Genomic DNA, 27,524 nt, shown 5'->3' with positions numbered 1-27,524 from the left:
GGAATAAACACTCTTTGCTCTTGCATACTGTCTTGGGGGGGGGGGTCTTTCTTCACCAGATCCCCCGGACCTTAACAGGGACAAGGGTGCAGCCACTCACTGGGTGATTGGAGCTAATAAACTTAGGCAGCAAGGCCAGCTCTACCGGTTATTCACTGGGACCCTGGGCCAGTCTCCACTACCTCCTTGCCTCCTGTCTACCCAGCCATGAACAAAGGCTCAGTGAGCCCTCTAAGAGGCAGGGACGGCCACCCCTCCTTTGGTAAACTGCAAAGGGGGTTGCTGCATCACCCCCAAAGGAGCTCCCCATGGGATATGTTGAGCATGGAGCAAAACAAAAGGACAAGGGCAGGTTTGGGGGGGCCCTGCATAGAGGAAGCAACCGATGCAGAAGAGGCCCATGGCTTGCACCAGGTCATGGTGCCTCACTGGACTCAGGTCTTGAAGCACTGCCCTTTTCACCCCACCCTAAATCAGAGCAACACTGAATGGCAGAGCCTAGGTGTAGGAACAGGGAATAAAGAAAAGGCTGACAGAAGCTCTATATCTGTCCCATCTTGATGGGGCCTCAACACCAACACCAGCTGCTTGAATGACCTTGGACCTCTCAGACCTTAGTTTCCTCACCCAGAAAAAATGGAGATAGCCCTGCAATCCCAGGAGGACTGTTGTCTATCAAGGATTCAGGGGACGATGGCCCACACTCACCATGTGGCTGAGCCCCTTGCAGCCAAATTCTAAGTATCCATGTGTCCCACCTGTCCTGTCCTGGAACAGGGAGGGCCTCTTCAGCCCACCTTCCTCCTACCCCCCCGCTCTCACTCTCCAGCTGAGCAAGGCCTGGCATACAGTAGGTGCTCAGTGAATGCTCAAGGACACAACGAATGACTGTAACCCCTGGGCCCCCACCCTCTAGACCCCTGCTGGGGACACACTTGCACATACATGTGGACACACCCCACCTGGTTCCCCAACTCCTCACCCCAGCCGCACTGGGCCTCAGTGGAGTCACTTGGAGGCTGAGTTAGGTGCTAGGCAGGGTCACCTGGAGGGGGCAGGGTGTTAGGGAGGGGAGCTAGGATGACAGGGCAGGGGCAGGGTAGGCGGTCACTGTCACCACCAACCCAGGGGCTCAGTAGCCCTGCGACTGGTAGCCCTGGGGCTCAGCATCGAAGGCGTTGGCTGGATGCTGGTAGGTGCCACCCATGCCAGCAGGATCCGGCCCAGCGCTGGGCTCCACGTAGGGTGCATAAGGCATGCTGGAGTCCTGGCTGGGATCCATGTAGTCCTGTGAGAAGAGGGCCGAGTCGGCGCCAATCTGGTACCGCTGGAAGGCTAGCACAGCCTGGCCCGCCTGGGATGGGGGCAGGTGGGGACCAGGATAGGTAGGAGGGATGGTTAGGGGAAGAGACAGACAAGAGTACTGGGTTAGTAGAGGTTAGTTGACAGAATGCAGAGGGTTACAGATGTTCAAATCACCAAGCCTGACTGAGGGGAAGGACCGTTTGCACAGCCACCCGTCTGGAGGCCCAGGACCACATCAACCAGCCATAAAGAGCCTCAGAAGTCATCTGCTCCATCTATCCCACGCCAAGACCACTTTCCTGTCAAGGGTTATGAAGACCCAAAGACCCACAGCCTGCTCCCAACCTGTGTCCAAAGGAGAGTTATGTGAACTGGCAGGAAAGGCTGCCTAGAACAGAGAACTCTTGGCAACTCCTAAAAGCCATCTTTCTGTCCCTGCTTGTAGCTGGGCACAGTCACATGGTTAACTCCCAGCCAATGAGATACAGCCATGTTCTTCTTCCCACTCTCTGATCTAATGCCTGGAAAGCAGATGTGATAGCTGGAGCTTTAGCTGCTAAAACACACTAGTGTGGGGGCTGGAGAGATGGTTCAGTGGTTAAGAGCACTGGCTAATCTTCCAAAGGTCCAATCATCTGTAATGAGATCTGGTGCCCTCTTCTGGCCTGCAGGAAAACATGCAGGCAGAACATTGTGTACATAATAAATAAGTAAATCTTAAAAACAAAACCAAACCACACTAGTGTGGAAGATGGGTCAGGGATGGGGACGGAGGATGCCTAGAGCCACTACGCAAGCCCTGCACCATCTCTCCAGACTTGGAATTTGTTTAAGCCATTATGATTGGGAATTGAAATCACTTGCCCCCAAAGCTAATTCTAGCTGCAACACTTGGTCAGACAAGCTTGGAAAAGAAAACTAAGAAGTCAAACAAGTTCCAGAACTACAGGACTGATCATAATCGTGACTGTTCAGTACATGCTGGGTCCTGTTTCTCTTAGCATAGTCTGGGAGAGGTCTGGCTGCAGCCACAAGCAGAGAGAGAGGATAAGGATGCTGAGTGTGGGGACCTCAAGAGCACATCCGCTCTGCAATTTGCAGAGAAAGCCTTCCCTAGACCTTTCCAGCCTACACTCCTAGGTCATGGCTTGGAAGGTGTAGGCAGAGAGGAGGGGGACCCGTGGCAGAGTGCTGACACTCAGCCTGTGAGGGACGGGAGTGGTCAGAGCTCTCTGGGGCTAGGGTTAGAGGGCAGGAAGCAAACAGGACCATTCCTGGAGAAGCACAGAGACCAGGCTCTCCCCACACTCCCTGACTTCATAATGCCTGCACAGAGGCAGGAGGCTGGAGCAATGACTTCCATGGACCCTTCTCTTGGTCCTCAACCTATGGGTGGAGACCCCTGTCAGGGTTGTATATCAGATATTTACATTATGATGTATGAAAGTAGCAAGATTACAGTTATAAAGTAGCAACGAAATACCCTTTTTGTTGTTGTCATTGTTCTGTTTGTTTGAGACAGGGTTTTTCTGTGTAGCCCTGGCTGTCCTGGACTCGCTTTGTAGACCAGGCTGGCCTCGAACTCACAGTAATCCGCCTGCCTCTGTCTCCGGTGTGCTGGGATTAAAGGCGTGCGCCACCACGCCCAGCCAAAATACCTTTATGGCTGGGGTTTACCACAACATGACGAACTGTATTAAAGAGTGCCAGATTTTGGAAAGTTGAGAACCACTGAACTAGAGGCACTGGTGACTGTGTCTGTGGCTAGTCCACTGCCTCTGCATCAATGCCTACTATGGCCAACCAGTACAAGAGGCCACATACAGGAAAAGAGAAGGACCTGGCCCGGCAGAGCCGTTAAGAGAGGAGGCTGAGGGGCTGGAGAGATGCCTCAATGGTTAAGAGCAGTTGCTGCTCTAGCAGAGGTCCCAAGTTCAATTCCCAGCAACCACATAGTGGCTCACAATCATCTATACTGTAATCTGATGCCCTCTTCTGGCATGCAGGTGTGCATGCAGATAGAGCACTCATAAAAATAAATAAATAGATAAGAGGGGAGGCTGAGGGACTCTGTTCAGCACTCTGGGACCTGTTCTCCATGTGGCAGCTCACCAGGCAGTAGGCTGTCTGTACTTGCATCCCTCCTATGCCAGCAAGTTCACTCTGCATTCAGCTACCACAAGACAGAGGCATGCTCTGGGGTCCTCCACCCCTGCAGAGACTACAAGCATAGGTGGGTGCTCCCCAGGCTCTGGGGCCCAAAGGAGGCACGAAGCATCTGGCAGCCAAAGTCTTCTGGCAGAACAAGTATTTACTACGAACGAGATCCAGTCCCCAAGGAGGGAGTACAGAGATGCACCTGACTCAAGGAATGAATGAATAAATAAATAAATGAATGAATGAATGAACAAACGAATGAACAAATGAACATTTATTGAGCATGCCTGTGCCAAGCCCTGTGCTGGCCCTTGTTCAGCCTGCTCAGGCGCCTGAATAAGTTGGCCCATTATCTCAGTCAGGCTAGGAAAACTGACCAAGATTCAGAGAGGTGCAAGATTTTGACCTCAGTCACACAAGCACAGGAGAACCAAGCCAAGCCCAAGGTCCTCCAACATTCCAGGCCAGCTCTCTAAAGGCAGCCAGCCCAGGGAAACAGTAAACTGGCCTTTCACACTAAATCGTGGACAGGTTATCACCAAGGCCACAGCTCAGCCCTTTCCATAAAGGCACCACGGACTGTCTAACAGCCCACCCCACTTTGTGAAAGTCTATCATTCCCGCCCTAACTGATAGGCTCCTGAGGCCAGGGAGCCTATCTCATCCACACAGGCACAAAACACTGCTCAATAAACGTTTACTGAAGGAACGAACGCAAAGAATAAACAAAGGAAGCAATACAGCACAAGCGAGCGAACGAGCCATAGCTGACTCCTCCAGCTAGCCTCATCCCGTGTTTCCTGTCCTAGTTGTCAGACATCTCCAGCACTGGGCCATTCCTGCAGCTGGGCCCTGCTGGGCCATAGATTCCCTGTCCTCCAGGGGTTACGGTTGTGCTGAAGCGGGGAACAGTGTGTTGTACTCCTCCTGGAAGGTAAGGTCCTTGAATCTGCGTACGGCCAGGGCTGCAGTCAGGCTCTGCCAGAGAGAGCAGGGGTGAGGCCACTGAGGCAGAAGGGCAGAGCTGCCTCAGGAAGGCCAGCTGTGGCCAGCAGCGCCAGGCCATCAATCCGATCGCCGTGGTCCTGTCAGCCCCACCCATGGGAATTCCTACTTCTGGGGTACAGTCTTCCCAAACCAGATGCCCTGGGGTCACCTTGATCTTCCTACTCTGTCCTGAAGATACAAGAGTCATACGGTGACCATGGCTCACCCCTGGGGCCTGAACCACAAAACTCTACTTCGCAATACTGGTGGTGTGGAGTGACCCCAGAAGATGGCTGTTGGAGTCCTCAAAAAGAAAAGGAAGGGGAGGGCTGGAGAGATGGCTCAGTGGTTAAGAGCACTGTCTGCTCTTCTAGAAGTCCTGAGTTCAATTCCCAGCCACCACATGGTGGCTCACAACCATCTATATTGGGATCTGATGCCCTCTTCTGGTAGGTAAGTATACATGCAGATAGAGCACTCATACATAAAATAATAAATAAAATTTTAAAAAAGAAAAGCAAAGGAAGGGCTGGAGAGATGGCTCAGAGGTTAAGAGCACTGACTGCTCCTCCAGAGGTCCTGAGTTCAATTCCTAGCAACCACATGGTTGCTCACAACCATCTATAATGAGATCTGATGCCCTTTTCTGATGTGCAGGCTAACATGCAGGCAGAGCACTGTATATATAATAAATAAATAAGTCTTTAAAAAAAAGAACAACAACAACAAAAAAAGCCAGGTGGTGGTAGCACACACCTTTAATCCCAGCACTTGGGAGGCAGAGGCAGGAGGATAACTGTGAGTTTAAGCCCAGCCTGGTCTACAGGGAGAGTTCCAGGACAGCTAGAGCTGTTACAGGGAAACCAGTCTGGGGGGGGTGGGGGGGTGGGGGGAGGGAGAAGAAAGAAAGAAAGTAAGCAAGTAAGTTATGGCAGGGAGTGTTGAGGACAGGGAGGCCAACTGTGTGCAGGCCAAGGGGTTCCTTTAAGAACGTGGAAGTTTGGACAGAGCAGCGAGAAAAGGGAGAAGCTAAGACCTTTCCACAGGAAGGAGATTGGGAAAGGAAGAAACAGACGCGACCTGGACCCATGAAGAGGGGCTAGCCTTGCTATGGAGTGAAGAGGGGCTAGCCTTGCTATGGAGTGAAGAGGGGCTAGCCTTGCCATGGAGTGAAGAGGGGCTAGCCTTGCCATGGAGTGAAGAGGGGCTAGCCTTGCCATGGAGTGAAGAGGGGCTAGCCTTGCTATGGAGTGAAGAGGGGCTAGCCTTGCCATGGAGTGAAGAGGGGCTAGCCTTGCTATGGCACGCAGAGCCCTTTGGATCTGGGCCTAGGCCAGAAAAGAACAGGCTCCAGCAATGTTTGACCCCTAACTACACTTGCCTCCCTATGCAAGATTTGGTTTTACCTGACACAGTTCCTCTGTGTAGCCCTGGCTGTCCTGGACTCACTCTGTAGACCACGCTGGCCTCGAACTCAGAGATTCACCTGCCTCCAGAATGCTGGGATTAAACTCGTGTGCTGCCATCACCACCCAGCCTAAAAATAAAATTCCTCAAAAAGACAAAAAGTAGGGGCTGGAGAGATGACTCAGAGATTAAGAGCACTGGCTGCTCTTCCAAAGGTCCTGAGTTCAATTCCCAGCAACCACATGGTGGCTCACAACCATCTATAATGAGGTCTGGTGCTCTCTTCTGGTGTACATGCAGGCATAATATAGTCAGGACACTATATATATATATATATATATATTTTTTTTTTTTTAATTTAACTTTTAAAATCCTTTTTCTTTTCTTTTTTTTTTTTTTTTTTTTTTTTTTGTTGTTGTTTGTTTGTTTTTGTTTTTCAAGACAGAGTTTTCTCTGTGTAGCCTTGGCTGTCCAGGACTTTGTAGACGAGGTTGGCCTCATACTCAGAGATCCGCCTGCCTCTGCCTTCCCAGTGCTGGGATTAAAGGTGTGAGCCACCACCGCCCAGCCAATAAATAAATCTTAAAAAAAAAAAAAAAGTAAATAAGCCCACTGCTAAGTGACTGAGCCCCAGTTTCCTTGTTTGGAAAGCAGAGCCAATAGGAAGCTTTCCCCTGGAATGGGGAGACCCCAGGAAATAAAGATTCAGAACTTGAAAAGAAAGTGAAGTAGCAAGGGTGGGGCGCATGCACATGGCCACTGAGGAGGGAGGGTCCTGAGATCAATACCAGTCAAGGCTACGTGGTGATGCCCAAGCCACACCCTCAGGAAAGCTGCTCCACAGCAAGGCAAGGGAGGCTGCCTGTGGAGCCAGAGCAAGGTTCCTTCCGGAAGCAGGGTTCGCTCAGCCTATCTACTCAACAGGGCTTGGCATGGGGTTTGGCTGGGGCAAGTGGGGACGCTATGGGCGCTGTACTCACCCAAGTGAAAATGGAGAAGAAAGAGAAGGCGATGGCAGCGCGGGCTGCATCCGTCCCTTCGTTCAGAGGGTTGTCCTTAGGCTTGGAGACTTGCCACTGGTTGGCCAGGAAGCAGAAACCCACGAACCAGAAGAAGGCCCAGAAGGCTGAGGTACACGGAGCCAGGCCGGATGTCAGTGACACATATAGAGAAGAGGGAGAAAACAGGGGGACAGTTCAAGAGCGTGCTCCCATGCTCCGGAGCCCACAGATAACGAGCAAGGGGGTGGGGCAGAGAGAAGGAGCCAGACTAGGAATGACACAGAGCTGGGGTTGGGGAGACCACGAAGTGGGCAGGTCAAAGACAAGTAGCCTTGCAAGGCCTAGAGTAGAGGGAAGACTCCGGAGGGGAGGGAGGCAGCCAGGTCTGGGCAAGCTCTTAACACCTGCTGCCTCCCTGGCTTGGTCAGGAAGGCCTGCTCTGCCAATGCACTGGTGCAGGAGGCAGCGACCCTGCTCAGACTTCTAAAGAACTGGTGGGAGGGGACAACCGGGACAGGCCAGCAGCGGCTGCACAACCTCTGAGGCCTGGCCCTTCCCTTCCCACCAGTGTGCAGGCCCCAAATGGAGCCGCCTCTGAAGCTGGCGTGTGTGGGCTGGGTAAAGGGGCAAGGTCTTCCTGTGGGTGTCCATGGTCTACCCAGAGCTGTCCAGGACAGAGCAGGCATGCACCAGCCTGCCCCTCAGAGGAGCTGCTGGGAACTCCACGGAAACCAGAAAACACTGGTTTACTCTTAGTTCTTTCTAGAAGGTCCAAGGGGCCCCAGGCCTGGAAGCAGGGACCACAGTCCTAATCATGCCTAAAGTGCCTACCAGGCTGATTCTGGGACTCCCAAGGGTGGGAGACTGGCAAAAGGTGGCAGTCCTGCCCAGAACCAAGGGAAGGGGGGATGCCAGGCTCCCCAAAGGAGGGCATTGAGACCAGAGTGGACCATGGCCCCTAGCCTGTTGCATCACTACCTACACTTCAGGGGATGGTGGAAGAGAGCGCTCTGGACATGCCCTTAAGGGGTACCCCCCCAAGGAGCCTCACCCGAGACGCCGATGTCAGACAGCACGGCCTTCTTGCGATCCTTGACACTGCTGATCTGTGGGAAGTACACGTCCAGCGCCAGGTAGAGCAGGCAGGTGAGGAAGGCCAGCACACCCACAGTCACGCCGTAGCTGCAGGCATTAGGGTTGCGGTTGTAGATGCAGAACTCCTCCTCCTCCTCCGGGTTGTTGAGGTAGCCCTCGTTCACGATGGAGCCAAAGACCACAATGGAGAAAACCTGCAGGGGAGGAACAGTTTGTAGGCTCCATCAAGCCTGTCAGTTGTAGCCTGACACACTGTGAACACAAGGCAGGCAGGTAGTATGCAAAAGACCAGAGAGGGAGGGCTACTTGCTTGAGGTCACACAGCACAGGCAGCATCAACCATTTCCTAACACTGTTGCAAGGGCTTAAGGGCCTCTGAGTGCACATGTAGCTCCTCCTACCACCGAGGGCCCCAGGGGCTGGCTTGGACCCCAGAGTAGGGAACTCAGGTCCTCCTCAGCCATAAACCTTCCAAGCCTCTGTCTTCCAGGTCACCTTCTATAGTTCCTGGCACCTGGCCAGCTCTATAGTGTTTCTCTGTGAACTGCTTAGGGTTGTTCTGGTCTGGCGTCTCAGCCCACAAGTCCTGGTCTTACCCCAGGTGAACGAAGTGACAAATCAAAACCTGGGCATGGTAGCAATCCTGCCACCCGTATCCCACTTACAGTCACAGCCAACCCAGTTCACTTCAGCTGGGTGGGCAGCTAGCTCAGGCCGTAGTGACCCTGCCTCTTGCTGGCCACACCTTACAGTGACTGACCTAGTGATCTGCTTCTAATAGTAAAAATGTGGTTTTAAAGGGTCTGGGTAGCCGGTAGGTGGTGGCGCACGCCTTTCATCCCAGCGCTCGGGAGGCAGAGGCAGGCGGATCTCTTTGAGTTCGAGGCCAGCCTGGTGTACAGAGCAAGTTACAGGCCAGCCAAGGCTACCCAGGGAAACCCTGTCTTGGAAAAAGAAAAAGTGTCTGTACTCATGAGGCCCCACGCAGCTCTGAGAAAGCTATAGGTCGCCAGTGATTGCTGGGGAAGGGCAGCCATCTTCTTTATGGTGTAGGACTGATGAACTGCCCTGGCCAAGTAAGTAAGCCCCTACTGTGTTCATGCAAACAACCTGTGCAAAGACAGTGCTGGAGAGACGGCTGAGCAGTTAATAGTTTGCTGCTTATCCGGATGTGGTACTGTATGCCTTTAATCCCAGCTTTCAGGGAGGCAGAGGCAGGTAGATCTCTGTGATCTACAAATTGAGTCCAGGACAGCCAAGGCTATACAGAGAAACCCTGTCTCAGAAAAAAAAAAAAAGAAAGAAAGAAAGAAAGAAAAGGAGAGAGAGAGAGAGAGAGAGAGAGAGAGAGAGAGAGAGAGAGAGAGAGATTGCTACTCTTCCAGAGGACCTGGGTTCAGTTTCCAGCATCCATTTTGAGTGGCTCATAACCTCCAGCTCTGGGGGGAATCTGATGCCCTCTTCTGGTCTCTGTGGGTACTGCATGCACTTAGCATACACAGACACAAATGGCACACAAGTAAATAAATACGAATAATCAAAGGCTTGAAGGTAAGAGCTTGTTAGGAAGGGGAGGTTCGGGAGGAGAGAGATGAAGGAATAACTGGGGGAAACATCCATGTACACTCTCTAAGTATGAGGTTATGAAAGGATAATTTAAGTGACGAAGGATTGCTTCTGGCTCCCTCTTCGCTCACTTCTCTGGTTTCCTGACCCTGCCTGCTCTACTGTGTGCTGGGGTTAAAGGCGTGTGCCACCACGCCCGGCTCAGCGCCCAGCTTTTAAATGAATACTCGGTTATTGAACTCAGGTCCTCATGCCTACATAACAAGAATTTAGCAAATGAGTCATCTCCTCAGCTGCTACTCTCCATTTACTGCACGCCTGCAACCTTAGCACTCGGAGAGGCAGAGGCAGGAGGGCCTCGTGAGTTCGAGACCACAGAGCGAATCCAGAACAGCCAAGGCTACCCAGAGAAAGCCTGCCTCAAAATTAATTAATTAAATAATGAAAATAAAAATGTATTTTATAGCCGGGCGTGGTGGCGCATGCCTTTAATCCCAGCACTCGGGAGGCAGAAGCAGGTGGATCGCTGTGAGTTCGAGGCCAGCCTGGTCTACAAAGTGAGTCCAGGATGGCCAAGGCTACACAGAGAAACCCTGTCTCGAAAAACCAAAAAAAAAAAAAAAATGTATTTTATGGGCTGGAGAGATGGCTCAGTGGTTAAGAGCACCGTCTGCTCTTCCAGAGGTCCTGAGTTCAATTCCCAGCAACCACATGGTGGCTCACAACCATCTATAATGTGATCTGATGCCCTCTTCTGGCCTGCAGGGGTACAAGCAGACAGAGCACTGTATACATAATAAATAAATAAATCTTTTTTAAAAATGTATCTTATGTCAGGGATGTTTGCCTGTGCACCACAGCATGCAGTGCCCACAGAGGCCAGAAGAGGGCGGCGGATCCCCACGGGACTGGAGTCACGACCACAGATGGCTGTGAGCTGCCATGTGGGTGCTCAGAATCAAACCCTTGGATTCTGGAAAAAGATCCAGTGCTGTTCACTGATGTACCATCTCCTCGGCCCCTTTTTTCATCTATAAAAAACAAGCACTTCAGTGTCAGCCATGCATGCTCTCTACCACAGCAAACACCCAGGAAGAGTAGCAAGAAAGGGGTAAGGTGGGATAGGAGGGAAAGCCAAGAACCATCCCCGCTGTTCTCCTGTCTACACCGTCATGTGACAGTGGTCCCACTCAGCTGTTGCCCCCCCAAGGCCTCAGCGCACTGTGATGTTTGAATTCTTTAGTGTGGATCTCCAGGAAGTGCCTGACTTTACAAGATACTGGAGTGTGCAGAGCAAGTCACACCAGGCGGGGAAAGCTGCGCTCGGAGGGCTCGAGCAAGAAGGAGCTTGAGTCAACCGGTTCAGGACGCTGACGCGGGACTGTGGCCTAGACGTGCACTGATGGAGGAATGAAAGCAAAGCCCACAGCCCTTCACAGGCTGGATTCTGATTGGGCCATTGGAAGGAAGTACTGAAATAAGCAGCTAAGCCAGACAACCAGGGCTAGGGGCGGAGTTCAGCAGCAGAGGTGCGCTTGGCATGCATGAGGTCCTGGGCTTTATCCCCGGCGCCCAAAACCAAAAATCGATCTGGACACAAGAGGTCACGTACTGTGAGTTCTTTTCTTTTCTTTTTTTCTTTTCTTTCTTTTTTTTTTTTTTTTTTTTTTTTTTTTTTTGGTTTTTCGAGACAAGGTTTCTCTGTGTAGCCTTGGTCATCCTGGACTCACTTTGGAGACCAGGCTGACCTCGAACTCACAGCGATCCGCCTGCCTCTGCCTCCCGAGTGCTGGGATTAAAGGCGTGCGCCACCACCCCCGGCTGTGAGTTATTTTCTTTCTCCTTTCTTCTGACAGGTCTCACTCACTATGGAGCTCTGGCTGGGCCAGAACCCGATATATAGACCAGGCTGGTCTCGAACTCACAGAGACCCTCCTGCCTCAGCCGCCAGAGTGCTGAGATTAAAGGTGTGTGCCACCGCGTACTTTCTGTGATTTCTTTTCTTTCTTTCTTTCTTTTTTTTGGTTGTTTTTTTGTTTTTGTTTTTCGAGACAGGGTTTCTCTGTGTAGCCTTAACTATCCTGGACTCACTTTGTAGACCAGGCTGACCTCAAACTCACAGCGATCCACCTGCCTCTTTCTGTGATTTCTTTTACCAGCTGTTTTTCCCAGACAAAACAGCAAGAGAGCAGAGCAGAAGGTGAGGAAAGGAGGAATAAGGATGATTGTTTGATGGGCACTGGGTAGTACATGGAAACACTAAAGGCCACTGGGTTTTGAAGGGTTATTAAAAAAAAAAAAAAAGGAATAGAATAAAATAGGCTAGCGTGGTTTCACACGCCTTTAACACCATTCAGGAGGCAGAGACAGGCAAAGCTCTGCAAAGGTGAAACCAGCCTGGTCTAGACTGCAAGTTCCAAGATACTCAGGGCTACATAGTGAGACCCTATCTCGATTAAAAAAAAAGGAATGGAGGGCCTAGGTTTGGGTGAGCCACAGGATACCACAGACTATCCACGCAGAACATTCTGGATCACTCACTCTGCATCTGTCCTATGAAGCCAAGAAAGGTGATTTAGATGGGCCCACTGACAGAAAATGGAAACTGAGGCTCAGAAGGCTAAGTGACACTGTGCTCAGCAGCCAAGCCAAGGAGGAGGGCCTAAAGAAAGGGACCAGGGGACCAGGTGGTGAGGCACAGAGAAGCTAGCAGGCAGCTTTGCTCTACCTTGCAACATCAATTTAGATGGCTAAAGCAACAAGACTGAGTCCAGGCTGGTGCTCAGGGGAACAGGAGGGGAGTAGCTTAAGCTAGGGTTTCAAAGACCCTGTCAGGGAGGGGCCCTTGGTCTACTGACACCCCAGGCAGGCAAGGCAGGCTCTGAGGGACAACTGAAGTGCTGCTACCCGGTCCCTGCACACCACCATCTGCTTCCAACAGCTGCAACAATCCAAAGCTTCCAGCAACAAACGGCCAGGTCCTTTCTGCACACCGCCAGATGCCACCAGACCAGCAGAACGGCCAGACAGGCCTGCTGCATCCAAACCTGAGGCTTGCTGTGTGCTGGACAATGAATGGTGGTCTAGAAAAATTATCTTCTGGTGGAGATAGCTCAGTGGATAAAAGTGCTTGCGGCACAAGCCTGGTGACCTGAGTTCGATTCCTGAGACCCACATAAAGGTAGAAGGAGCGAAACAACTCCTCGAAATTGTCTTTAGACTTCCACCTGTGCTCCACGGCACACTCATAAACACACACACACACACACACACACACACACACACACACACACACACACACACATATACACACAGGGGATGTAGTTCATTTGTAGGTCAGGTGCTAGCACTTAAAAAACAAAACAATACCAACCCCTCAACTTGGGGAGGTTGGCACACCAGAGCAGGGCATGCCTCACAGGAATAAAGAGGTCCTTTCAGGTTGCTTTCCCTCTCAGGAGGCTATAGGCAAGAAGGAACAACGCCAGGGGCCTCTCTTGAGCAACACTGCCTGGAAGATGCGTGCTTCCTGTGGCCGGAAAATGTACCACTGCAGCAGGAGCACAAGAGTGGGCCCCACTTCTCAAAAGCAATGAAAATGGGCTCCCCCAAAGGCTAGGAGGAGGAGCTGGGAGGAGAAGCAGGCAGGCGGAGATTTAGGCCTTGGGGAAAGCTGAAGAGGAACCATTAAGACTAGGAATCTAGGGGGAGCCAGGCAGGAAGTCCTTGGAGAGGCCAGGAAAAAAGTGCTGGAGACATGTGTCCCCCAGTGGGGCAAGGAACAAGATCAAAACACCACAGCCGTGGCAGCAGGCTCCAGCCTTGGTCAGGCATTCACCACAAGTTGTAGGCTTCCTGGGGCCTGGATGGAACCTTGCAGAAACGGGTCTTGAGTGCACTAGGCCCTTCCTGTGGGGAGTGACCCTGTGCGGTTACAAGTCTGACCAGTGAATCATCATGCCTGCCCGCCTTGGGTCTAGCTAGCAGCTTTAGCTATGCAATTTCACCTCCGGAGAACAACAGCAGCCCATGGCTCCCAGGGTGCTTTGAGAATGAAGGCCATACATGCCAGGCCCATGGGCGACAACCCGAGTGAATATCAGAAGTGTGTACGTCAAGGGGAATGGATGCTCAGGGTGATAGCATGTCCAGGTCGTGGAAAAGGTCAAGAGGACACATCAGTGGTCAGGGAAGGTCAGTGAAGCCAGGCCCTTTGAGATGGACTGAGAAGCCGCCAGCCTGCATGGATGGGGGCCTGGGGGGTGGGGACACACATAATCCAGACAGAGGGACAGAAGCAAAGAGGCTGGATGTGGACCAAGGAGATGGTGGAGGAGTGGGACGGAGGACAGCTGTAGCAGTCATTAGTGACCAGGGTGTGGTGGGGTGGGGGACACCTAATGGCCTGTGGAGTAGCCACTATCTTCCGGTACAATGAACACAGGGTTCTGAGGGAGCTGGTTGACAAGGTGTGGCTCTGAATCACAGAACCTTTCTCATTGGTCCTGCTCTCTCCCATGTGTCCTCGCTCTACAGTCGGGGAGGTCACTTTTGGGGTTCCTCTCTACTGTATGGATATACCCTGAGTTTCTATATACAGAGGCCAAATGGGCACCAGCCCCATTCATCTCTGGGGGCTCAGCTCCCTGACAGCAATGTGCTCCCTCCCTTACTTTCCCTGCGCTAGGCTCCTCTCTACGAGACTCTTCCTAGCACAGGCCACACCTCAAACTGCCACAGGTGCAGGGAGAGCACACAAACGTCACGGGCACACTATCCGGGGACCTGACTGTGTCACAACCACAGATCTGCACTGTGTCACTGTGGGGCCTAGGAGGCCTCTTCCTAGAGGCTGATGTTGATGTCACTTAACAGCCACGCCCGGCACCTCATGCGTACAACTACACCAGAACTACGAGGCAGGCAAGGTGTCTGCTCACACGCAAGGAGACAGGTATGTACTTAAGTTCTGAAATGTACCACAAAGAAGCATCAAGTAACGTAAGAGGAGACAGGCTGGGTGGCCAGGTGGACCTCTGATGAAGTGACCACTGAGCCAGGCTGCAGCAAAGACCTGGAACCAATCAGGTAGCTGGAAAAAAGATGGCCCTGGGAGGAGCCACATGTACAAAGGGCCTAGGGCGCAGATGAGTTCATTGTGTTCAGGAGGGAGATGAGGGAAGCTGACTCAGAGCCAGGAAGACATCTGAGAATGAAGGTCACCAAGATTAGCAAAGACTGGGCCCTGGCCTACAGGGTCAGGGTGGGTCCAGGAACCAATGCAGACTCAGAAGCCGTTGAGCAACTGATCTCATCTGACCCGAGTTTGCAAACAATCAGCTGGCGAGCTCAGAGAGAGACTGCAGGGAGCTCCTGCGGTGTCCAGGCTGAAAAGAGCCAGGGAGGGAGGAAACTGGGGGAGCTCAGACCGCAGTGGAGGTGCGGCCTGCAGAATCTGCCCAGCTCGCACGCAGCGAAGGAGAGGGACACTGAACTGGACAGTGACTTGATGATAATCAGGAGAGAGGTGTGCACCTGAAAACACCACACACCCCGCAGGCCCAGGAGCCTACAGATGGACAGACTCCAAGGACCTACACCCAGTCTCTAGAGGTCACCAGACAGCCCTGCAGGACTCCTCACACACAGCAAAGATCTAGTGTCTCATCCAAGTCGGAACCCCCAGAGCAGAAGATAGGGCCTCAGGTATGCGCTGTTCAGCTTCTCACAGATGTGGGGAGAGGAAGGGTCTACAGTGTGCACTGATATGTGTGCCGACCCACCAGGCTGACACACTCATTCCTACCTTAGGTCTGGAGATGGACTAGGTCTCCCAGGCTGAGGTGGAGCCAGCACCGGCATGCCAGGCTCTATGAATCCAAAGCTGGTACCCTATGCCAGGCAGCCTCCCTGGGTAGCTCATTAAGGCCAGATCTGCAGAGACCGCAGGGAACACACAAGAGTTGTGCAAACAGACACCGGAGAACCGGAAACCAAACCAGAAGGAAACTCTATATGGATCCAGCGGCGCCCAGGACACAGGGGAAAATACACTGCGGTTTGAGCTGTGTCACAGGCAGAAGCAGGGGCCAGGACCGGCAGAGGACCCAACAGCGGGAGGAGACAAGGGGGCGGGCTCAAAAGGAACCTCCTTCTCCCAAGAGGAAGGGCTCTGCAGGTAAAGGTGTTTGGTGCCAAAGCCTGGCATCCTGAGTGTGACTCGAGGATCCACATGGTGGGAGAAGAAAAGTGAAAGGTGTCCTCTGACCGCCATATGTGCCCTGCGGCAGGCACCCCTGAATACATACAATAAGAAAATAGAAAGGAAAAACCCAGGTAAACAACCGGCCTCTGCCATGTTTCCACCCGCTTGTGAACCCATCCATCCTGTCTCTAGGAACAGATCCCAGATGGTACTTGCTACAGACCCGCAGCCAACTCAGAAGCAAGCCAGAAGGAAAATCAGATCGGAGGAGAATTTCAGGGATACTGGGCTGCTAAATACAGAGGTGCAGAAAACCAGTCACCCCAGAAGGCCTGAACCTCTGTGACCCCTGCACCCTGGTCAGCCTTCGGGAGAGTAAGGATGGCACAGACGCAAGGTGCCGGAAAATTCTGTACATGCCACTCCCCTTAAAATATGGTTTCCTTCCTTTTTTCCATCTAACAGGATTGATGCAGTGCCTTCTCACTTTTTGTTTTGTTTTGTTTTGTTTTTTGTTTTTTGTTTCTTCGAGACAGGGTTTCTCTGTGTAGCCTTGGCTGTCCTAGACTCGCTTTGCAGACCAGGCTGTTCTTGACCTCACAGCGATCCACCTGCCTCTGCCTCCTGAGTGCTGGGATTAAAGGCATGTGCCACTGCGCCACCACACCCGGCTGCCTTCTCACTTTTACAGACACTATTAGGATGTGATGACCCCAACAACCTTCTGGACACTTCCTTGGTGGCTCCCCCTACCTGATCCCATGGGCTGGGATGTTTACTTTTTGTCTCCCATGAGGCCCTAGAGACTCCTGCAGGCCCAGAGGGCCAGAAGCCAATAGGAAGCACCTCACAGATTGGCCTTTAATAGTCACAGAGACCCATACATCCCAACAAAGTAGCCGTTACCCAGTAGGGAGGCTGAGATTCAGAAGGAGGCAAAGGTGTGGCCTCTGCCCCAGCCTGCCCCTCCAGAGCACTCCAGGACACAGCCAGCACCCTGCTTACAGTTGCTTCCAAAAGGGACAGATTCCAGACCCCAGCTCCAGGGTACCATAACAGCCCTGTGCAACCTACTCATCTCTCGAGGGACCAAACGGCCAGAATCGTTAGAGGACAGGACCAGGAGGTACGTGCCTGGACCAACTGCAGGGCTCTAAGATCAGCTCCCCTCCCCAACCCCATCCCGCAGCAAGCATGAGACAGCACAGGCTGTTGCTGCTTCAGCAACTCCAGAAGTCTAGGTATTTTTTTCCTCTCCTTCTCTTCCCTCCTTCTTTTAAATAAATTCTTCTGCTGGGTAGTGGTGGTGTATATCTTTAATCCCAGCACTCGGGAGGCAGAGGCAGGCGGATCTCTGTGAGTTCAAGGCCAGCCTGATCTACTAAGTGAGTCCAGGACAGCCAGGGCTACACAGAGAAACCCTGTCTCAAAAAAACAAAAAACAAAAACAAACAAAATATATATATAATAAACTAATAATAATAAATAAATAAACAATAAAATAAAGCCTTCTTTCCTTATGTGTATGCAGGTGCCCTAGAAGGCAAGGCCAGAAGAGGATGCCAGCAGTTGTAGTGAGCTACCTATCATGAGTGCAGGGAACTGAACTTGCTTGGGTCCTCCAGAAGTGCAGCAAGCACTCTCAGCCACTGACATATTTCTCCAGCCATCCTCTGCCCCATGCCTCCCCCCTCCTTTTTTTTTTGAGACAGGGTCTTAACTACTCTGGTACTTGCTTATGTAGCCCAGGCTGGCTTCGAACTCACAACAGTCACCCTGACTCAACCTCCTGAATATTGATCGGACCGCAGGCGTATACCACCCACTGGTCTGGAAAGGTCTTTAGATAAATGCCAGGCTTACCCAGATAAGCTGTAGACAGTATCCTGTGAGGCCACACCCCTGCCCTGCAAGCTCCGAACACCTTCCTCCAGCCCTGCACGGACACTGATTCCTAATCCAGGTGGCTGGGAGGAGCCTGGTCCCCACCCTTTGGCCCAGGCAGCCAGGCAGCCTGCTCACCACCTCAGGTCCTTCTCTCCTTCTCCAGTCAGATCCCAGACAGCAGCTAGGCAGATATCACCAACCTCAAATACCCTGTCCATCCCCTAGCACAACTCTGAGGCAAGCAAGGTTCTGGCCCTTAGCTTCTGCCAAGACCCCCATCCACCACTCACCCACACACAGGGTCCCATCCACCTACCAGATCCTAGACCTCACCCCCAGCCAATCTGGCCACCTGGCCTATTATTTCAGCTTCTCTGAATACCTTCAACATTTCCTGTTACCACCCCTGTGGCTACATCCACTGGTCTCCAAGCAATGACACCGGATGCCCGGATGCTCTCTTTAAATCTAAACCAAGGCATGCTAGTTAGGCCCCTACTAAACTGACATTCACTTACTCAGGAAGTGAAATCACCCTTACCTTCTTCTCTGGCTCCTTACCAAGCTCACCCACCCAAGGCAATAAAACCTCAAGGTCCTTCGCCCTTGCCTGTCCCTTGGCCTGGGATACCTAATTTTCCCCTGATTGTCCCAAGGAGGCCCACTTCTCTGAGTCTGAGCCGCCATAGGATCCACACGGCCCCAGCAAGCCCTCCAGACAAAACTCTCAGATCCACCGCAGCTACCAATCCTTGGTAACATCCTTACATAAGTTGTTCCCTATAGCTCAGATGTTGGGTTCAGCCTCCCTAGACTCAGGATGAAGGTCAGGAGAGGCCTGGAGGGGAACAGGAGCCACTCTGACAGGCTCAGTCAGTACAAAGTTCAAGGGAAGAACTTCTCAGTAACCCTGGCTGGTAGTACTGTGCACACCGCTGAGAGTAAGGCTCTTGGTCTCAAAACCTACAGTGAGCTGAACCTGGCTTCCAGCCAGCATCTGAGCGGATGCAGCTCCCCTCCTTAGCCCCAATCCTGCCTCCTGGACCAGGAAACACGCAACCATGCTGAGATGACTCAGGCTGCCAAGGGCCCTACTACAGACAGGTCCCTGGCCCACAAGATCATGTGAGGACAGCAGAGAAGCCAGCGCAGGAACACATGACAGCTCCCTGCAGCAGCTCATCTGCCTGGAGAGCCTGGGCCTCTTCTCCCTGTAGCCTTGGATGTGGCTGTTGAGGATTAGGTGGTAATCTTCCCACAGGCTGTCCTCACGTGGTCTCAGTAGTGGCGGGTCAGGTGGGGGGGGGTGCTGGCTGAGCAGGACACAGGAACCGGGTGTCATTGGGTGCTAAGATGCTAACAAACTTACCCCTCCTGAGGCTATGAAAACACGGGGACCCAGAAACCTCACCAGGAAGAGGAAAACTAAGACCCAGAGGGCTGCCTTGACTGGCCAGCACCCCTCAATCAACACCACCTCTGCCCCTTTTATTTGTTTGTTTGTTTTTCAAGACAGGGTTTCTCTGTGTAGCCCTGGCTGTCCTAGACTCGCTTTGTAGACCAGGCTTGCCTCCAACTCACAGCAATCCACCTGCCTCTGCCTCCCGAGTGCTTGGATTAAAGGCGTGCGCCACCATCGCCCGGTTCTCTGCCCCTTTTAGAAGGAAGAAAGAAGACGTGAAGCCCAGTTACCTCCTGGAGAAGTGTCTATGGCGTCAGATCCCGTCACAGCTGGACCTCAGCTCCCAGCCCACCCAGCGAGGTCCCTCAGCTAGTGGGCAGAGCTCACCATTCAGCGACTGGCTCACGCCTTGTCAGCTGATGCACCCCAGCCCCACACTGCCATCCCTCCTAGCCCTAGAGACACTCATAGTGGGAGACAATACAGCTTTGCCAATTTTCAGCTGTCCGCCCAGTGCACAAGAGCAGTGAGGAGTCAGGGAGCAAGCTAGGGAACCCAGGAAGGTGTCACAGGAGAGATGACAGTTCTGGTAAAACGAAGGGACAGAGCAGGACAAGTCCCGCCTCACATACCCACAGTGCAGAGTCCTCCCAAGAAGTGCCACCACCACCCAGCGCTGGGGGTCTGACAGATTCCCTGACCCCAAGGCTTACAGGGCAACTCAGCTCTGCTATGCCTCTCTCAGCCTATGCCATCAGCTCCTTCTGCCTGTTGGTTCTTATCCTGCCAACTCCACCTTCTTGCTGCTAAGGCAGGGCATACATCTCCTGCTGGTTCTCCAGTCACTACCGTGTTTTCGCTGGATTCTGGGCCATATTTTTCCCACATTAGTGCGGGAGTCTTCGTCGCCTGGACACACTCAGAGCTCTAGGTTAAATGAGAGGACAGAGTGTCCACATCCTGTGCCTCTGGATCCATTGGGAAGGGCATGCAGAGGCCCCCCTGCTGCCAGCCGGGCACTGTGGAGATCCATTTATAACAATCGGCCACGGGATCTGGTTGGCTATGTGAAGGTCATGGGTGAGCCTGACCAGAGGGAGAGGTGAGGCGGGAGGAGCCTGCCGAGCACTGCACTAGACTGAGCATACTCAGCTCAGGAAATGGGGAGGGAGTGAAGCAGGGGACGCTGAAGAGGGGGAAAGGGCCAAGAGCAGAGAAGGGGGAGCCTGAGGTGAGGGCAAGAAGAGTGAAGGGAAACATGCCAGATGCCAGACACAGGAACTTGAGCATGTGACAGGGACAAAATCCAGGAGCCTGGGCCACCAAACAGGGAGCTGGCCAGGAAGGGCAGAGTGAGAGAGTAGGGTGGAATTTAACCGTGCAATGGTAGGAGGGTACAACTGCAGAGTTGCAGGATTGGAGACACACAACTCCTGAGGGCCCAAGGTGGAGAGGCTGAGGGTCATGGAGAGGGCCTGTGGCTCAGAGGCCCAGATACAAGATCATGGGAATCAGGGGAAGGGACATTAAGAGGGGCATGGGATGAGGACACACACACAGCCTGGGGTGTGGTTGGTAGCTGTGGCGCTGTCAGATAAGGATGAGACTGTGGAGGAAGGGGAGGATGTGGGGAAGGAGGCAAGGAGAGGAGACCCTCTTCCCCACCCCACCCCCCTGCAAAGTTTAAAAAAACAAACAGGAACAGAAGTAGACACAGCCAACCAGAACTGAAAAGCTGCTAAACTGGGAAGGTGTGTGGGGCCAGGGGAATCACGCTGGAACTGGTCTGTCAGAAAGGAAGGGAGGTCTCAGGGTTGCTGTCAAGCCGGAGGAAGGCATAGAAGAGGCTTGAGAGACAGAAGGACCCTGAGCCTGCCCACTTCCTGCCTGACAAAGAGAAGGTGGGAAGAAAATGACCCTCACTGAGTGGCTTCAGGGAACAAACGAGGGTTCAGGGACAGACCAGGTTACAGCGCAATTCACATGGACTATGAAGTCACAGACTGGAACTTCAGGAAGGATGGAGAGGCTGAAGCCCCAGGGCGCACACTATGTCCGCTTGCTCGGTGACTGCGGGGTCACTTGAGAAATCTGGCTTGCTCTGTCACCGTCCTAGGCTCAGCTGACAGTGTGGGGCTGTACCAGCCAAAGTACATCTTCCTCCACGTGCTTCCCTTGCACCTGCCTCCTCAACAGAGGAAAGGAGCCAAACTCCATGCCTGGAAAAGAAAGCTCCCCCAGAAACAAGGGTGGGAGAGGGGTAGGACCGACTCGCCAAGCTCCAGCAACATTCGGCTCTTCTCACACAGGTGTGCCGAGGCGCCTCCCCCTGCTGCAGTGCTTGTGTGTGTACGTGCGGGTCAGCACAGGGTGTCTGCCCTCTGTCTAACTTTTTGAGGCGGGGTCTCTCCATGAGCCTACAGGTCAGTGATTTGGCTAGGCTGGCAGAGCTCCAGGGACCTGCCCATGTCTGCCCGCACTCAGTGCTGGGGTTACAGACATATGCTACTGCATCTGGCTTCTACAAGGGTGCTAGGGATCCAAAGCAAGGTCCTTCTGCTCACAGCACGCAAGCGCGTCACCAGCGGAGCCTTTCAGCATGGCTTCTTTACAGATGCGCATACAGCATGGGGCTAGAGAGGTGGCTCAGTGCTTGAGCGCTGCTTGCTCTGGCACGGAGACCCAAGTTCAGGTGCCACCACATTCTTGGTGGCTCACGACCATCCATCACTCCAGTTTCAGAGGATCTGAATGCCTTCTCCTTACGTCCGCAGACAGCAGACACAGAGTGGCGTGTAAACATACACGGAGGGAAGACACTCATACGTACCGAATAAAATAAACAGCTAAGCCAATGTCCTTCTCCTACTTAGTGAATGGGGAAACTGAGGCTTAAAGAACACGTTGCTCTGAGCCGGGTGTGGTGGCACACGCCTTTAATCCCAGCACTCGGGAGGCAGAGGCACTCGGATCGCTGCGAGTTCGAGACCAGCCTGGTCTACAAAGTGAGTCCAGGACAGCCAAGATAACAGAGAAAACGGGTCTGGAAAAACAAAACAACAAAAAGAGCACAGTGCTCTGGCCACACAGGCGACCAGGGCTGAAGGAGATGCCACATGCCTTGCCCTGTACCCTGCTTACCGTCTCTCCCATCAGGAAGCAGGTTTTTCAGGTCTGGCTTCCAAGCCTGGCTTCTCCAACTACCTTGTTGTCTGCCTCTCTCCCCTCTGCCCTCTGCTTCTGGCCTCTCCTCTCTATCCTCCTGGCCTTTGTTCTCCCCCCCCCTCCCCCAGGCTCAGCTTTGCTCCTCTGGGTCATGGGGCGGAGTACTCATTCACCTATCCTAGCACCTGGGATCAAACTGGGCTGCACATCTATAATCGGGAGACGAGAAAAATCTCGTTCAAGGACATCCTGGGGTATATACATCGTGATGAAAGTTAAAAGGGGGCTGGAAAGATGGCTCAGTGGTGAGTGGTGGTAACTCGCTGCTCCTCCAGAGGACCTGAATTCAGTTCCCAGTGCTCACAGAAGATGGCCTGTAACTCCAACTGCTGGAGACCGATGTCTTCTGGCCTCTGTAAGCTTGCACACTCACATAATATGTATACACTAACATACATATACGCAAATAAAAACTAATCTGAAAAAAACATTAAAAAAAAAATCAGTAGGGTGTGCCTTTAACCTCAGCACACAAGAAAAGAAAGCAGGAGGATCTGTGAGTCCAGAACAGCCCGGCCAACAGAGCAAGTTCCAGGTCAGCCAGAGCTCCACAGAGAAACAACAACCAGAAAGTACAAGGTGCTGGGGAGACGGCTCTACAGTTAAGAGCACTTGCTGCTCTTCCAGAGGACCAGTATTCAGTTCCGAGCGAGGCTCCTAATGCCTCAAATCCCAGCTCCAGGGTTTCCGGAGGTCTCTTTCGTCCTCCTCAGTCCCCTGCATGAATGTGTACACGTATGGATGCATATGCATAAAGTAAAATTAGCCAGGTGGTCAATGGTGGTGCAGGCTTTAAATCCTGGCAGAGGCAGGTGGATCTCTGTGAGTTTGAGGACAGCCTGGTCTACATTACCAGTCTGAGACAGCCAGGCCTCTTTTACACAAGGAAACCCTGTCTGAAAAAACCAAACCAAAACAAAACAACAACAACAAAAAAAAAATGTAAAGGGACCAGCTGGGAGTGGTGGCACACGCCTTTAATACCAGCGCTCATTCGTGAGTTCGAGGCCAGCCTGGTCTACAAAGTGAGTCCAGGACAGGCAAGGCTAACACAAGAGAAATCCTGTCTTGAAAAAAACAGGCCTGAGGACGTAGCTTAGTGGGTGGAGGGCTTGCCTGGCCTGCGTGAAGCCCTGAGTTCCACCACCATTATATGATAAAACCAAGTGTAGTGGCACAACCTATAACCCTAGCGGCGGAGGGAGGTGGAGGCAGGACAATCAGTTCGAGGTAACCCGGCTACATATCAAGTTTGAGACCAGCATGGGCCTGTCTTTAAAAAAAAAAAAGAAGTTGGGGGGGGGGGGGCGTCAAAAAAGGCAGATGGAGACAACAGCTTGCAGCTGCCCTGGACAAAGTCCCAACTCAGCCTTGCTCAGCCTTGGGGAAGAAGTGACAGGGAAGAGTAGATAGCTTCAGTCAAGGGACAAGTGGGCTCTGGGAAGCTTGCTTCTGTGCCACTGGAACCAAGAGGCTCCGGGAACTCAAGGTTCACAAGGGCCGGCTTGAGCGAGGCCACACAGCTTGTACTGGAAGGGTCTGAAGGCCATTTTTTGGAAAAAACAACTGGGGAAAAAAAAAAATCATCCTGGCACAAATTCTACAAGCCCACAAGTGTATGTGCACATGGCGCTGGGGCCACATCATGGCTCAGGAGGGCTCCTCTATCAGTGGTCCCAGTTTGTATGGGATGGCGGGGGCTAGCAATCCCAGAGCCAGCAATGTTCAAGCAAGCCTGAACAAATGTGTCACCTTAGGCCAGAGCCCAGGCTCCCTTAGCTCCACGGGGAAGTCTCAGGCTGCCAAACCCCACAGTAGATAGGAAACCATGACAGCTGAGAGAGGAAATGGGACCCACTCCGGAGTGTGTTAAGATGTTTCTATAGGCCAGGTACGGCAGCACATGCCTTTAATCCAAGCACTCAGGGAGGCAGAGGCAGGGGGCATCTCTGTGAGTTCAAGGCCAGCCTGGTCTACAAAGCGAGTTCAGGACCGCCAAGGCTACACAGAGAAACCCTGTCTCGAAAAACCAAAAACAACAAAAAAGGATGTCTCTATAGCCCACAGACCGTTAAAAAAGACAGGACAGAAATAACACAGTACAACATGAAATTTACCATCTTTATAATTTCCTTTTTTGCTCTCTTGCATTCTTTCTTTTCTTCCTCCCACCCCCACACTCGCCACAGCTGAGGTTGAAGACCAGGGTCTTACACTTGCTAGGCAAGTAGCCTACCCCTGACCACATCCCCAGTCCCATTTTCACCCTTTCTGAGTGTGTAGGTACTTCAGTGGTATTGTGTATCTCATGTTACTGTTCAATAATCACCAGGCATTACTTTAATGATGGGGGGAGGGGCAAAATTATTTATCTTCTTTTTACACAGTCTCATGTAGCCCAGGCTGGCTCCAACTTGCTATGTAATTGAGGCTGGCCTTGAACTCTCCAGACAGGGTCTCTCTGTGTAGCCTTGGCTATCCTGGACTTGCTTTGTAGACCAGGCTGGGCTCGATCTCACAGAGCTCCACCTGCCTCTGCCTCCCTAGGTGCTGGGACTACATGCCTGTGCCACCACACCTGGCCTTTTTGTTTGTTTGTTTGTTTGTTTGTTTGTTTAGTATGCATACAGTGCATGTATGCCTGCACGCCAGAAGAGGGCATTAGATCACATTATAGATGGTTGTGAGCCACCATGTGGCTGCTGGGAATTGAACTCAGGACCTCTGGAAGTGCACCCAGTGCTCTTAACCACTGAGACTTGCTTTGTAGACCAGGCTGGCCTGGAGCTCATAGCGACTGGCCTGCCTCTGTCTGCTGGGATTAAAGGCATGCACTACCACGCCCAGCTTTGGTTTTTTGTTTGTTTTGAGACAGGGCTTCTCTGTGTAGCCTTGGCTGTCCTAAACTTGCTTTGTAGACCAGGCTGGCCTCGAACCCAGAGATCAACCTGCCTCTGCCTTCCGAGTGCTGTGATTAAAGGTGTGCGCCACCACTCAGGGTTTCTCTGTGTATCTCTGGCTGTCCTGGAACTCACTTTGTAGACCAGGCTGGCCTTGAACCCAGAGACCCACCTGCCTCTACCTCCAGAGTGCTCAGATCAAAGATTTGCACCACCACGACCCCCTGGATCAAAGCTTTTTAATCTGTATTTTAAACATTTTTCTCCAGCCTACAGACATCCCATTGCTCACAGTATAAAGCAGCTGGGATCCAGGAGTATGAGAAGGGCTGGGCTGGGCTGGGAAGTCATAAAAGGCTCTGGACCAGGGTTAGACTTGGTCACCTTTACATCCTTGCCACCTCCCCTGGAGCAGAAGCCCAGTCCTTCAGTGACAGAAAGACTTGGATTCCAATGCGTGCCTGCCGTTCCCAAGATCAGTGAGTGGGTGCTAGATCTAGTTACTTTTTCTCCCTCCGGCATGGCATGTCCTCCTTTTACCCGGATGTGTGCAAGTGTAAACCTCTGCATCCCACTAGACCCAACGTGACATCACCTCACCCCCAGGAAGCACCTCAATTCCACAGCAGGAAGACCCCTGTCCTGGCTCCCTCCCTAGTGGGGACTGTGAACTCTCTGAGCATCAGAGCTGAGCCTGAGTCATGCACGCTGCCTTTCCCTCCGGGCCTGGCAGACTCAATAACGCTTTGCTAAATGAAGCCATCACTGGTAGAAATGACCCGAGCACAAGGAACGCCCACGCCCCCTCACAAAGCTTGGGCTTCCTTCCAGTCAGGGGCCCGAGAGGAGTCAGCGGAAACAAGCAACCCACCTGGCCAGGCAGGTGTCTCCAGGATTCCCACTTTACCTAGGGCCTGTAGGGGCTCCTGCCAAGCTGAGGAGTGCCAAAAATGAATAAATTCGGTGTCGCAAACCCTCGTGGATCTATCTGGGCTGCACAGCCTTAATGAATAACAGAAACCAGGTTTCCCATAAGGAGGACATTTAAATATTTCCTAAGACCGGAATAAATCTCAAGCCATTTCCACCCATCGGGTCCCGATATAGCCCTGAAAATCAGGAAAGGAGGGCATCTCAGCGAGCCCAGGTGCAGCTGACTTCAATCACAGCCCGGAAACATCCCTGACCTGTGTCACCAATGCAGGCTCTTGTGGTCTTAGCACACCAAGAATGGGCCCCAGATCGGCAGAGGCAAGACCCTCTTCCATGAAGCCCAGCCAACCCCAGAGCCTCTCCTTCAAGCTGCCCCACTCCCTGGTTTGAGCTGAGCCCCACTCAGCACTGGGGGTCCTGTACTGACTAGGTGGGATGAAAATTGAGAACGGACCTCCCTGTTATCCACTGCGTGGAAGGGACCTTTCTCCAGACAACACCTAGTAGCCACTCAGGTGTATGCTGGGAATGGGAGTGTTGTGGATCCATAAAATGTCAGAGCCCAAGGGGGCCCTCAGGGAGGCTCCTCCCACCCCTATAAATCGAGAAACTGAGGCTTGACAGAAGAGGTGACGCTCCCCACCCAGCTCGGAACCGAATCCCTCGTTCGCTTCCCTGATCTTTTCTTGGGTGGTTCCCTGCGCAAGGTCACGCGGCAAAGCAGATGCGGGTCTTGTCGGAACCCAAGTATCCAGGGTCCACTCCGCAGTGTGCGGGGCGAGCATCAAAACCTAGTTTCCGGTCCTCGCGCCGAACTCGCGCGGCAGGTGCAGCGGTGCGCCCTAGCTAGAAGATCCACGCCCTGATCCGCGCCCCCCAATAAACGGCCTTGGACTCGGGCTCCGTCCCCACGGACGCGCGAGAACCAAGGCGCTGGCTGCAGAGCGGCGACTGCCTGGAGGTCACGGCGATGAGGCTGAGGGACTCGGCGGCAGGGGCGAGGAAAGCAGGAGCGGCCGCTGCGTCGGCAGGGCCGCCCGAGCCAGGTCAGGTCGCGCCTGTCCCCGGAGCCCGACGCCCCAGCCCGCCTTGCTGTGTCCTTACCCAAGACACGACGCGCAGGATGGTGTGCGGCTGCCGTACCAGGGTGTAGGGGTCGAAGGCGCCCCCGGCTTTGCCAGCTCCGTACGCACCCCCTTCCATCGTGGCTGCACCGCGCGGCGCCCCCCGCTAGGCGCGCGCCGCCGACCCATGCGCGTGCGCGGCGCCCCCGCCCCCTCCCCTGTGCGCGGCTGGCGTGACCCGGGGCCCCCGCCAGGGGGCGGTCGTGCTCGATAGGCGCTGTTCTCAGAAGCGCGCGCTCGGGGAGCGCTTGCTGCGGGGGTCCCGGTGCGGGGGCGCGCTCCTCGCCAGCCTGGTGACCTCTTTGCAAAGTAGCACGTAAGTCTTGGTGT

General features: G+C 53.1%; 1 protein-coding gene across 2 annotated transcripts; it reads right to left on the bottom strand.

Moving 5' to 3' along the window:
* Positions 1-821: 821 nt before the first annotated feature.
* On the bottom strand, positions 822-27,318 carry Syngr1 (synaptogyrin 1). Of its 2 annotated transcripts, none has more exons than XM_051160013.1 (4): positions 27,175-27,318; positions 7,909-8,146; positions 6,837-6,982; positions 822-1,354 (listed from the first exon to the last, which is right to left on the bottom strand). In XM_051160013.1, the coding sequence occupies exons 1-4, from the start codon at positions 27,271-27,273 to the stop codon at positions 1,133-1,135; spliced, it is 705 nt and encodes a 234-aa protein (XP_051015970.1). In that variant the 5' UTR covers positions 27,274-27,318; the 3' UTR covers positions 822-1,132. The 2 variants fall into 2 exon arrangements, with proteins under 2 accessions (XP_051015970.1, XP_051015971.1); XM_051160014.1 differs by lacking the exon at positions 822-1,354 and adding an exon at positions 4,247-4,440.
* Between the last annotated feature and the right edge of the window lie 206 nt (positions 27,319-27,524).

This window comes from Acomys russatus, chromosome 17 (genome assembly GCF_903995435.1).
Source record: "Acomys russatus chromosome 17, mAcoRus1.1, whole genome shotgun sequence".
Taxonomy (NCBI): Eukaryota; Metazoa; Chordata; class Mammalia; order Rodentia; family Muridae; genus Acomys; species Acomys russatus.
Note: the sequence above shows the minus strand (reverse complement) of the source record. Positions and strands in the feature narration are given on the sequence as shown.

Bases quoted from the DNA above. Each gene is read 5' to 3' on its own strand.
- Syngr1 (XM_051160013.1), bottom strand. From the start codon at position 27,273: ATGGAAGGGGGTGCGTACGGAGCTGGCAAAGCCGGGGGCGCCTTCGAC. The intron at 8,147-27,174 runs GTAAGGACACAG...CCTCCCCTGCAG, and splicing joins TCCTGCGCGTCGTGTCTTGG to GTTTTCTCCATTGTGGTCTT. The intron at 6,983-7,908 runs GTGAGGCTCCTT...CGTGTACCTCAG, and splicing joins GTCTGACATCGGCGTCTCGG to CCTTCTGGGCCTTCTTCTGG.